A 12,724-nucleotide genomic window follows, 5' to 3' on the forward strand; every position below is an offset into this window, starting at 1 on the left:
CCCCCCGGCCGCCCCCCAGCATCACCGCCCCCCAAGGAGGTGCAGACTGGTTCTGCTCACCATCCCCATCTGCAGGGACTCCATAAATCCTTGGAAAACAAATGTATAATTTATTTGTACAGTATTTCACAATTGAATTTTACAGTTAAAAAAAGGTACAAAACAGAGGACAAACAGGCGTCACATAAAAAGAAGCCAGGGACGCAACACGTTCTCGCCACGACAATGCATTTTAAGATCCGGCTCGGGGAGCGGGCACCTCGCGGTGTGGCGGGTCACGCGGCACGGAAGCATCCATCCGGGGAGTGGGGCCGCCACCGCCTCCCGCTTCAAGGTTAAGCCCTAGCCCTTCGGGGCTAAGCCCTAGGCGGTGGGATCGTTCATTTCCTTCTTGGAAACCGGTGCGCTTGACAGGAGGCAGCACCCCCCCCCCCCCCCCCAAAGCAGGACTCAGCGCAGAGGCAATTAGGCTCCACACTTGGCAATTCAACCCCAGCCCTTCCCTCCCGGGGAAGCCTGAGGGGCTGAAAGGGGCCGCAGGTTCTCCTCTCTGTGGCCAGCACAAGCCACACCCCCGGCACAGAACACTTTGGAAAGCGCCTCAAGTCCCCCCGCGCGGCCCACTTGGCAAGGCCAAGAGTGTCAAAGAGTCAATGTAGCAACTACTTAGAGACATCACAGCCAAGACTCCCGGAGCACTGAGGTAGTAACACGTAGGAACTTTACATGGAAACAGTGTATCTTTAATCACACATCCCTGATTCCCGCCCCCCCCTCCCAGGGGGTGACCTCAATTTCCATTTAATCAGCAGGCCCCAAGAGGGTCAGCACAGCACCCCACTCCGCCGCACCCCACAATCTGAAGGGAAGAGGGTGGGGGAGTGGGGCTGGCTCTCCCCGGGGGCGCCCAGCCCCACACACAGTGGCGTCTGCGTTTGCAAGGACTTCCCTTGCCCCGAGGGGTCTGTCTACACTCTCACCCTGTTGAGCGGGAGAGAAGGTTCTTGCTGCCTTTCCATCTTGACCCGTGAAGGGCTGGTCCCTTTATTTTCAGCCACCATCCAGGGCTGCTAAGAAGGCACTAAAAAATGATCAGCGAAAACCCCCGGGGGGGGGGGGGTGGAGGGAGACTGGCCCTCCCTAGCAGTGACCCCAGCAGGCTGACCCTGAAAGTCCCACCTGGCTTTCTTCCCTTTCTGTCTCAAACCGTCCAGCAGCTGAGAAGTCACCAGCCCCAGGCGCATCCAAAAGGTGCATCGGCCCCCCGAGTGGGCTTAGAAGGAAGACCCCACCGGGCGGCCTCTATCCCTCTGCCCTGCGGTGGCCCTGGGCGTCCACACCCCGCTGGGCCTGGTCACGCCTTGCAGACCAGGGGTCCAGGAGCGTGGGCCTGTGGCCTGCACAGAACTATGGAGAGTGCCGAAGACAGACAAATACACTATTTAATAACAACGAAAGGACCTTCGAATCATTTCTAAAAATACAGCACATCACGCACGGGGAGTTAAAAATCAGCCCCTTCATTTTCTTGTGGAACGGTGTCGAGGACAAAGGCCACGCGGATTAGCCGTTTGCCTGTTCAAAAAGGAAACGAGAAAAAAAGAAACGGCTTTATCTTCTCAACACACAAAAAGGCAGCAAATTCGTTTTGTCTCCTAGACTGACTTATTTTTTTAATTTTTTTATTTTTATTTATTTATTTTTTTTTAAATTTTTTTTTCAACGTTTATTTATTTTTGGGACAGAGAGAGACAGAGCATGAACGGGGGAGGGGCAGAGAGAGAGGGAGACACAGAATCGGAAACAGGCTCCAGGCTCTGAGCCATCAGCCCAGAGCCCGATGCGGGGCTCGAACTCACGGACCGCGAGATCGTGACCTGGCTGAAGTCGGACGCTTAACCGACTGCGCCACCCAGGCGCCCCTCCTAGACTGACTTATAACCGAAGCAGCAAGCTTAGCGGGGCCAAGAGACGTTTTTTTCCTACAGGGCAACGGTCAAGGACTCGGGCTGCCGAAGGAAGGGGCTCCAGGCGGACAGGGCCGGACGGGGCAGGAGCGAGAACGTGCGGAAGTGAGCCGTGTAGCCTCGTCTGGGAGGCGCAAGTCGACCGCAGCCCACGAAGGTGCAAGTGCTTACTCGGTGCCGGCTTCCCTCTGCCGTCTGTCCCACCACCCGGCCCTGTCCCTCCGTGCCCTGGCCAGCCTGAGCCCCCGGCAGCCACGCCACACCCCGCGGACTTCTGGGCTTTGGGACGAGAGTAGAGAGCAAGGTGGGGAGGGGGACAGGAACTTACCCTCATTTGTCGATAAATCCAGTCCGTAAATACGGTCACATTTCCATACACGCCTGGTCTGTTGGCTTTGGCACAGCCTGATCCCCAGCTCGTGTCCCCAATCAGCCACCAGATGTGACTCTTCATAGTGACCAGGGGGCCTCCACTGTCACCCTGGGGGACACAGCCAAGGGCGGAAGTTTAAGCCACAGCCCGCACACACAACTGGCCACGCCCGGAGGGATGGGGTCAGGGCGAGGGTCGGAGTGGGGGTCCCCGTGGCAGTTATGACACGGTGTGCGGGTTTTGTGTCCCCCCCCCCCACCAAGAGGGACAGTAATATAATCCCCAAAAGAGACTCTTCCAGTGACGACTTTTAGCCTGCATCAGGTAGCAGTTAGTTACTAAGTAAATTGTCGGCCGTATTTTAAAACGGTTGCAAAACTTGCTTCTGTTCCGCTCCCGAGCCGACAAAATAAAACCCTTCGGGGCCGGTGGCCGGGCACGCGCGTGCTTTTACACCATCAGTGTCACGGCGGCTGGCCACGGCCACCCCGGAGCTGACCCCCCGCGTGCCAGGGACATGGACCCCGTGTCCGTGGGGGCTGCGAGGGCACCCTCCAGTCACCTGGCAGGAGTCGATGGTCCCCTGCAGGTAGCCCGCGCAGATCATGGCCGGCGTGACCAGGTTGTTGTAGACATACTTGCTGTTGCAACGCCAGAGCTCGATGAGGGGCACCATGACGGCGTTCAGCTCATCCGAGGTTTTCCCTGAGACGGAAAACAGCGTCGGGCGGCCGTGCAGCCAGCGGCTCCCGTGGAACAGTGGCCTCCCTCCTGGGGACGCGCCAGTGCGCACCCGAGACCTCCTCCTCCTCCTCCAGGGAGGCCGGGTCATCCCGACAGCTGACGGCTCGGACTTGGCACAGCTCTTCCCAATCAGGGAGGCCTTCCTGGCCCTGGAGCTACGGAACGCTCTGTGTTCTAGAATCTTCCTCCCTCTCCGCCCAGCGCCTTGGTTCTGGGGCTCCGTCCTCGCCAGACCGCTCCCGGGCCCACAGGGGTCAGGCTGTGTTTCCGTAACCCCACGGGGCTCCACCGACGGTCCGGTCCCGCTTCCCGGCTCCCCTGCCCGCTAAACCTCTCCACAGCAGGGTGGGCCCTTGTGTCCATCTACCTCTTCGCTCCCTCCGCGTGGGGTTCTTCCAGGCGCCACGGGCCTCACGTGACAAAACAGAGCCTCTCACCGCACCCCTCCACCCCAAGTCCTCACCACCCCGTCCTCCCTGGCTCGGAAAGTGCCACCGTACCCACCCTGGGGCTCAGATCCCCAAGCAAGAAGCTGACCGCCCTGGATCCCTCCCTCTCCCCCTGCTGATGTTCAGTCCACCTGCAAGGTGGTGTGGGGGGGGGGGGTCTGCCCCAGACACGGTCTCCTGCCTCCAGGCCCACCTCCCACAGCTGAGCCGCCAGCGCGTCCCAGACATGATTCCCCTGCATTTGGGGTCAGCCCCCTCCTGCCTGCATCCTTTCTGGGACTCCCCAGAAGCCCGCCAGCTCATGCCATTCTCCTTAAAAGCTCCCGACGGCTCCCTAGCTCACGCAGAATACAAGCCAGGGTCCTCCTCAAAGCCTGTGAGGCCCCCCCGCAGCCTACACCGTCACCCCTGACTCGCCATCCCCCCCCACCCCGCCACACTGACCCTTCTGTTCCTTCAACAGCCTCATCATTCAGATCCCAAGTGTCGCCTCTTACCAGAAGCCTTCCCTGATCACCCCTTCAGAGCAGCCAGGCCCCCGCCGTGACAACTTTCTGCCCTTTGAAAGCACCCAGTTCAGCTCTTTGTTTGCTGGCTGACCACATCCCACCCCCCAGACATCCACGAGGAAATGCGACATTCCTGAGGGCAGATGTTCCTGTCCTATGCTGTGCGGTGACGCCCTCCCAGCCCATAGGAGGTGCTCCACAAACACGGGTCGATTTTCCCACTGTGAGCCCGGGGTAAGGCTCAGCGGCTCTAACTTTCTTTACACCAGGTGCCTGGATGCCCGGCTCAGCCACCGTCGCCCCGATCTGCCCCCACATCACCCAGCTCTTGTCCTTCCCGCCTTGTTCTAAAGGGTCTCTCGGGTGTTGCCTTGAACACTTTCCAGAAGGACGTAGACAGTGCGTGAGAGGCCTCTTTGTACCACCAAGTGCTTCTCACGCTCCATAAAAGTGGAACCGCTAAGCTCCCTTTCTCCGGAAAGTTTTCTCGGAGAAGAAAGTCAATCGTAGCAAAGCCCGCTGAGCGGGTCTGCACCACGACTGTGCAGCTTGCCCCCCTCTCTGGGGCGTCGGGGCAGACGGACGCAGCTCCAGCGGCCTGCGGCTGGCCATCGCGGGTCATGAAAGCCCGCCCTCACCGAGCCCACTGTCCCTGAGCCCCCGGAGGGCATGGCCGGCTTCTGGGGCAAGCCGTTAGCAACAAGGGGACGCGATCACACAGCCTGTACGTCCCTCGCATTGATGCGGCCTCTACGCTTCGAAAAGCAGTTTCCACACACGTTGCTTCCCTTGCGTCTTAGTAAGGACACAGTGCCAGGTAGGGCAGGCACGGGTTTTTTTTTTTTTTTCCCCCCCATTTAGCAGATGGGGAAACTGAGGCACGGAGCCTGAGCGACGTGGCCGAAGTGATCTAATCGCGTGGGAGCGGATCCGGGATCAACCCCCCGGCCCCCCCACTTCCAAGCCCGGTGCTGGGCTCCGTGGGAACCGCGTGGCCAAGAGCCTCACCTTTCTCGTGGGTGGCCCCCCACCCGGAAATCCAACACGGCTGTTCCGGCTCGAGCATCAAGCCTGGGTTGGGCAGGCACACCGGCTTCACTTTGTCTGTTCCAAGAAGAGAAAACAGCGTGAGCCAGTCTGGTCTAACTGAAGGCTGTGCAGCGACCGTCTTCAGCCCGGACCACCCCCCCCATCTGCACGCCGCGGGGCCCGGTACCACCACCATCACCCCAGGAGAGTCCCGGACCCCGACCTGTCCCCGCACGCCCACGTTCTGTCCCTGCCGGGCCCCTCCTCCTCACAGGCGAGGTGCTCCCTTCTCTGGAAGTTAAGCTGCTTAGAAACAGAACTGTTTGCTAGCTCTGCTTCTAGAAATTCACGCTGAACTCTTCAAGAAACAGAACTAAGAAAGAGGCTGCAAGTAGTGAAGCTTTTTTCAAACTTAAATCTTCAAGGAACAAAAATTTGACAATAGACACTGTCGGCAGGGGACGAGGGGCAGAGAGGACACACGTGAGGCTGGAGAAGCTGGCGGGCACTCCCAGCCTGCACCTCGGAGGCCATGCTGGGCACGGCCCCCGTGGACCGGTTCTTCTGGGTCCACATTGTGTCCCAGATGGGGGAGGGGGGTGGTGGTGGATGAGGGTCTGGTCTGTCTCTGCCCGTGTGGGCTGCAACATTCCGGAGGACCCCTTGGATCGACTAGAATGGGGGCCCAAGCTAAGGGAAACCGTGGCTTGCTTTTCGTTGTTGTAAACTGTTAAGTTTCTTGTTTTCAGGATTTATATGAAAAAGTGAAGTCCTGACAAATTTCAGATCAGCGGTTCTCAGCTAGAGGCGATTTCACCCCCAGGGCAGGTCTCTCGACGTCTGGAGACATCCGTGTCACAACTGAAGGGCACCAGTGGCATCTGGTGGATGGGGACCAGGCCAGGACAGCTCCAAAGCGCCGTCCGACCCCGAAGGCCAGCAGCGCTGTGGTTGGAAAGCCCGTGTGGACTTTGACGCGTGTCGATTAAATCACGACTCCGGACGGTAGAGGAAACGCGTGCCGCTCCCTCCCTCCCCCAGCCCGTCACAGGTGCACGCCCCCGCACACAGCACAACCCCCCTCTCTGGTTCCATCTTCCCTGGACACCTGGTCAAAGTCATCCACTCGCCCCCGAGCCCCACGGACGCGGTCACGTACCATCAAAAGTCAGAGGCGTCTGCAACTTCATAAGAGCGATGTCATTGTTCTTGGTCTTGGAATCATAGTTCGGGTGGGAGATCACTTTTCCCACTCGGTACCCGTGTCCGTAGAACATGAAAGATTGCCTCAAAATTCCCACGAAGGCCGTCCAGTGCCGTGGGTTGTTCAGTGGTCTGGAAGGTAAAGCCGAAGACCACTCAGCACCTCAGCAACGCAAATGGGAAACACTCCTTTGGTGACTTCCAAAGTCACAAGCCGGAGCCAGGTGTCCCGGAGGCGCCATGACCCTCTAGAAGCAACACGGCCAGGCCAGGGAGGTCTCGGGCTCTTGTCCCTTGGCGCCTTGCCGTGGCCCCACCCACCCCTGCACCTCGACAATGAGGTCCATTCCTCCTGTGCCTCTCTCTTTTTTTAGTGTTTTTATTTATTTTAGGAGAGAGAGAGAGAGAGGGAGAGAGAGCGCAGGGGAGGGGCAGGGAGAGAGGGAGAGAGGGAATCCCAAGCAGGCTCTGCGCATCAGCACAGAGCCCGATGGGGGGCTCAAACTCACAAACCGTGAGATCGTGACCTGAGCCGAAATCAAGAGGGGGTCGTTTAACTGAGCCACCCAGCCCCTCCACCCCCATACTTCTGTACCAGCCACAAACCCTCAGAACATCGAAGAACGCTGTTTCTTGGTCTGACTGCCTCCCTGAGGTTCCAAACCTCATTTCTTGCAGGACTGGGTCTTACTTGCCTTCACGTATCAGGGCATCTTTTGGCACCAACAGGTGCTTAATAAGTGCATGCGGATGGCTAGATTGTAGGCCTCAGAGCCATTAGGGCATTAGCTTCGTCTAAGTGTTTCCCTTTTAGGAGAACCCCAGATCCCGGGAGGTATCGGAATCCGGTGGAAGGAAGTCAGGAAGGGAACACCAGTGGGTGACAAACGTTGCTCCCTCCCCCCCGCCCCCCCGCCAACGGCCTTCGGGGGGCAGGTACACCTGTCCTGCAGGTGTGCAAAGGGGACACTGCGGTCAGACACCTTGCGTGAACGGTCGGGGGCCACACAGCCAGAGGACGGCATGGCCAGGACCGCAGCCGGCTTGAGGTCATGCTAAGCCGGAAAGACCTCTCTGCCGAGCGGTTTCCTCCAAAGGAGGCGTGTGGCCAAAAAAGTCTGTGTTTAAGGAGAAAGGAGGGGGGCAGCGTCGTCCACAAAAGCGGACGCTGTAAATTACGGCTGCCCCGTCCTGAGGGCCACGCTGTGGCCAGGGATGCTTGACCGTGCGTCCCAGGGAGCCTTGGGGCAGGGCAGCGGGAAGTCCCCTGGCCTGCGGTGGTGAGGATGGGCTTCCAGGGAGTCCGGCCCTCCCAGAAGTAGGGGGCTCCCGAGAGAGGCAGGAGCCGCGAAGCCGGCGGCAGGAGGGGGTCCCGCTCCCCGCGCTCCAGCCCACCAGGCCCCCCCGGTCACGCCGCGAAGGGGGCGCCGGGCCCCACGCACGGGCCAGGACACCAGAGCTTGAAGAGATCGGAGACTCCGCCCCAGGTCACGCGGCCCCAGAGCCACCTCCAAACCCTCGCCCCCCCCCCCCCCCAGACCTCCCCCCGCCCCCGGGGACTCACTCCTCCACACAGTGGGCGGCCGTCACGATCCACTCGGGGCTGATGATGGAGCCTCCGCAGACGTGGACGCCCTGGACGTGCAGACTGGCTTGCCACGGCCAGTCCCCCGGGGAGGCGCTGCTCCCGCCCACGATGCGGCTCTGGCGGCCCATCTTCGCGGTGACCCCGCACTCTGAAGGCGACCAGCGCGGAGCAGGTGAGCGCGGGCGGGGCTGCCCCGCCGCCCCCGCAGGGTGGGCCCGGCCCCTCCACCCGAAGTCCGGCCAGGCTGGGGGAGCAACCCACGCGTTTGGGGTCTGAACTACAGAGAATGCGTCCTGGTCTGTTTCCGGTTGCGGGGAGGAGGGGACGCTCCCCCAGCCCCCCCCCCCCGGAAGCAGCACTTCCGCTGCCACTTGACGCCCCCTCTCGCTGTCCCCTGCGCATGCAGGCGACCATCCTGGGGAGCAAAGGCCCTGGGGCCTGCTGGAGTCGTGGACAGACTGAACGCTCAGGGGCCCCAAGACTCCTGAACGTTGCAAAAGAGGGTGGGAAGGAAGGAGGAGGGAGAAGGAGGAGGGAGAGGGAGGAGGAAGGTGAGGGAGGGAGGAGGGGAAGGGAGGAGGGAGAGAAAGGGTGGAAGAGGCAGGAGGGAAGAAGGGAGGAGGAGGGATAGGGAGGAGGGAGAAGGAGGAGGGAAAGGGAGGAGGAAGGCGAGGGAGGGAGGAGGGGAAGGGAGGAGGGAGAGAAAGGGTGGAAGAGGCAGGAGAGGAGGAGGAGGGGGAGGAAGGAGAAGGAGGAGGGAAGAGGGAAGAGAGAGGAGGGAGGAGGAGGGAGGGGAAGAGGGAGGAGGAAGAAGGAGGGAAGAAGGAAGGAAGAAGGAGGAGGGAGGAGGGGAGAATGAAGGAGGAGGAGGGAGGAAGGAGGAAGAAGGCAGGAGGAGGGGAAGAGAAGAGGGAGGAGGGAGGAAGGAGGAGGACGGAGAGCGAGTGTGAGTCCTCAATGCCTGGCCTGGCCTGCTGCTACTTGTGACAAGTTCTTTGCCAGAAAGGGAGAGGAGGCTTCCTCTCTGGAAACTCTGAGCGCTGGTGGGGAAGGAGCCACAGGACAGAGGCTCCTGGTCGTGCGGGCGGGTGACGCAGGGGCCTCAGAGGCACAAGCAGAAGTTCACAGTGGACCCGAACCCGGGGGAGAAAGGGAGGTTGGAGGGGATGCTAACGTCCCAGGGGCTTCCCTGGGTAAATCTCCGAGCCCCTCCAGTGTCTGCCCTGTCCCCGTCACCGCCAGGGCAAAGGAGGCGGGGCTCCACGAGCGTCCATCCAATGGGGGCTGCCTGGAGGTTTTGCTCGAGGGGGTGGGTCTCCTGCCCCACGAAGTGGACAGCGAGGTCCGGAGAGCCGGGGTGAGCACCCTGTTGGTGCCTGAAAGAGCCTGAGCTGAGCCTGGCTGGGGAGTCACGGCCAGGATCCCGGGTCACGCGGTCCACCCGGGGGCATCGGCTAGTTTGACCTGTTCACACTCAAAGCTGAGCTGCAGGACCAGTGTTTCATTCGAAAACAGGACCAAAGAGGAGGGCACGGGGAGGGTGCCTTCCACACGGATAGAGGCTGGGAAGCCAGAAGCAAGCCAAACACGAGACGGGGAGACCCACGGCCTCTGGCGCCCCGACAGTTTCCTGAGATTGCCTGTCCCCGCAGGACGGCTGCGTCCCTGGCCCCGAGGCCGGAGGCATCTCCAGGACACCGCAGTTTCAGAAAGGTGTTCCTTGAGTGGAGCTGGGGTACAGACCGGGTGCAAGGCTCGGACACATCCCACCCCATCACCCCGCCTCCCCAGACGCAGGGGATGCATTTCTGAAGGTACAGGGTGCTCCCTTTGGAGAAAAAAAAGGGGGGGGGGGTGGAAACCAGGAATCGCTTACCTATACAGCGTAAAGAAACCACCATTTTTGACGAACAGACATCACTACAAAAGAACAGGGGGTGTTCTGGTCACTAGAATACACGAGATGCTTGACCCTCAAAATACTTAGAAATAAACATTTTCTTCCCATGGTCGCACCCCCCTGCCTCCCCAGACACAGAAGGGCCCGCGATTGAAGAGTCAAAAAAGGAGAGCACATCCACCTGGGGGACCCTGGCATCGAGCACTGAGTCCCAGCCCGGGTTTCAAGTCACAGCTGTGTGACCCCGGGCTCGTTACTTAACCTCTCTGTGCGTCGTTTGTCCCATCTGTAGAGTGGGATAACAGTACCTGGTCATAGACTGGTTGTGAGGGTAAGCACCCAATAACATGAGCTACTATTTTTATTTCCAGAACTGAAAATCACCCTCTAATTTTGTAAGGAAGTCATCTGTAACCTTCCGGGTTCCTGTAACTGCTTTACGCGTATTGCACAGAAAAACGAGACGACCCCTCGCTGGCTCAGGAGCCAAAGAAAAGTTAAGTCACTCATTTGGGCGGTAAGTGAAATTGCATCTGAAAAATAAGTAACCAGCGCATTCCGTCTCAGAGTGAATCTTCCCCTGACAGATGGTGGAGGAGAGAGGGTTGGTTGCACCCAACGTAACCACATTCAGGGGGTCCACCCCGGGGCCTGACCAGAAGCTTAGTCCAGATCACAGTGACCAACAGCCCCCTCTGCTGGCCGCCAAGAGTGACGGCACCTGCTTGCCAATCTCCGTGTAGCCTGGCTTCATGCCAGCCCCCTTCTAGAAGGAAAAAAGGCATTAAGATACCAATCGCAAAATCGCCTCGCTTCCCAACAGCATCCAATCCAGAGCAGAGCCCTGCTTCCTTGAACCTCCCCCAAACGACTCGACACAAGCCCAAGTTCCACACATAAAGTCAGCTTCTGACACCCTCACATCAAGATGCCCCCTGGTTCCACGGACACCGTGTGTCCCAGGCGTCTTCGGCTGTGCGGCATGGCAACGCCAAGAGAAGACACGTTCCCATGAAAAGAAAATGTTTCCTGAGGGTCACAAGGCTGACTCTCCTCCATGTGGAGGGGCCGCTGTCCGGCCACCAGCGTGTGGTCACATGGAGTCTGCGACTCGGGGATCAAAGCGAAGAGAAGGGAGCCTTCCGCACCACCCCCCCACACCCGGCAGCCACCTTGTGAGTCCCGGAGGTGGTGGCCCTCCCTCCCCGCGCAGCCCTGATCCCGCATGGGAGTGTCACCGGGAAGGACAGAAACACTCAGCATCGACCAAGAGCCCAGGCAGCTGTGTTTAGCTTCCTGGGCAGGCAGACCGCGGCCCCGCCGTTTTGATGTGCACCTGGTGAGCACAGCCCTCCTCCTGGGCTCACTCTGTCACGTTCCTGGGGACAGCCAGGCTGGGCAGCTTGGGCGGAAATCGGTCCCCCAGCCACCACGGCCAGCGGCCACCAGGAACGCAAAGCCGCCGCCGGCCGCCCTCTCCAAGGAAAGGAGGGGTGCCACGTCACTTCACCCACCCCAAGGGCAGCCCCTGGCACCTGGCCCACAGGGAGGTGACGGCTTGGCCAGCCACCTGGGGATGAGCGATAGGGACCTGGGAGCTGACCAGGGCTTGCACACAAAGACGCCGTGCGACTTTCACGTGAAAGAGGAGGCAGGTAGCAACGACGGTCTGGGGAGACGGTGAACATTTTAAACACGCGCGAGACGAAACAAGCAGCTCAAGCACCCCCTGCCCCCCACCCTCCCAACCAGCTAGGCCACCAATCCTGCGATCTGCTGTTCAGGTTCTCTTCCACCCACTGGACACACTGAGACCCGCCCCGGGCCACAGGTTGGCTTCGAGCTACAGGACACGTGGGCTGAACCGGACTAGCTGCTCCCTCCCGGGCCCCCCGGGATGCCGCGCACGCCCGGCCGGGTGCCATCTGACAGGGTGGCTGGGGGGGCCAGGGGACCAGCCATCCCTGCTGCTGGGGACCGAGAGGGCCCCTGGGGAAGCAGGACTTCCGGGCTGAAACGGGCACCATCCCGGGCGAAGCGGGATGGGCTGGCAACCCCCTTGGGACGCTGACTTTCTCGGGGGTTCGTGGAGACATACCCTGACCCGCAGTCTGTCCGTCTCTAATGTCTGGGGAGTGTTTTAATGCAGTCAGGAGGACTCTCCATTTTCATTTTACCATGTTTTCCAGGGCCACCAGGGCTGAGGGCAGAGGGCACGAAGACCATGGCAAATAACCCTCAGCTGCTCCCCGAGAATGAACCACCCCCACTCCGAGTCCGATCTCCTCCCAGAGAGAAACTCTCAGTGATACTGGAATCGCAGTCCGAGAACGCCACCTCGGGACCGTGACTCCCCATGGTGTCTCTTGCTCGCTCTCGTTACAAAATTTCTTAAAGGAAAAATAAAGAAATCACCAAATACCTGTGGTACAGTTTCTTATAGAGATCCATATGGTTAGCACTTGTGTTCACCCTCATAAAGCTGGTGGCCCCACTGTCATCCGCTACTCCGTGGCTAGAATAGAAACTATTCCTAAAGGAGACAGAAAACCTTGATTAAAATAATGGCTTCGTGACAAGCGACGGCAAATCCTTGGGCCGTATCGCCATACTTCTCTCGTACGGTGTTCGGATAAGGGGGGACACCTTAGCATGTGGGAAACAAAACCACAAGGTCTGATCAAGTGACGCTGTCTAATAATCCTCTTTGGATCCAATAACCCGGAAGCGTCAGGTGAAAGCCCTCCGTGGGCCTTTTTCTAATCTAGTTTGGGCGAGGATAGAGAAATACGGACAAAGGGGATGTGAGTACATGTAACCTAAGAGAATTTACGGATGTTAAAACACTCCCCCGCTATAAAATCCCGTTGGGTCCTGAACATGATGGGGGCGTTACTACGTCCATTGGGGATGGCATTTGGAGAGATTTCGCTGGCTAAGATGCCAAGTTTCTTTCTTTTTT

At 59.5% G+C, this 12,724-nt stretch overlaps 1 protein-coding gene and 1 long non-coding RNA gene across 4 annotated transcripts in view; one reads left to right on the forward strand and one right to left on the reverse strand.

Annotated features, from left to right (window-relative positions):
* Positions 1–87: 87 nt before the first annotated feature.
* Positions 88–12,724, reverse strand: part of TMPRSS2 (transmembrane serine protease 2) — a 35,813-nt gene continuing 23,176 nt past the window's right edge. For all 3 annotated transcript variants that reach the window (XM_086676010.1, XM_086676012.1, XM_086676011.1), the window contains exons 7-14: positions 12,185–12,295; positions 9,739–9,782; positions 7,839–8,010; positions 6,231–6,406; positions 5,051–5,146; positions 2,903–3,045; positions 2,296–2,448; positions 88–1,575 (exon numbers count right to left, since the gene is read on the reverse strand). In XM_086676010.1, coding sequence (XP_086532136.1) covers positions 1,564–1,575; positions 2,296–2,448; positions 2,903–3,045; positions 5,051–5,146; positions 6,231–6,406; positions 7,839–8,010; positions 9,739–9,782; positions 12,185–12,295 — 907 coding nt within the window. In that variant the 3' untranslated portion in view covers positions 88–1,563. The remainder of the gene's footprint in view (positions 1,576–2,295; positions 2,449–2,902; positions 3,046–5,050; positions 5,147–6,230; positions 6,407–7,838; positions 8,011–9,738; positions 9,783–12,184; positions 12,296–12,724) is intronic.
* Positions 9,518–12,176, forward strand: LOC147577632 (uncharacterized). Its single transcript, XR_015240464.1, has 3 exons — positions 9,518–9,676; positions 10,134–10,279; positions 11,952–12,176. It is a non-coding gene; the product is annotated as an uncharacterized LOC147577632 (long non-coding RNA).

The sequence above is a fragment of the Puma concolor genome, chromosome C2 (genome assembly GCF_028749965.1).
Source record: "Puma concolor isolate L17-30 chromosome C2, mPumCon1.1.hap2, whole genome shotgun sequence".
NCBI lineage: Eukaryota > Metazoa > Chordata > Mammalia > Carnivora > Felidae > Puma > Puma concolor.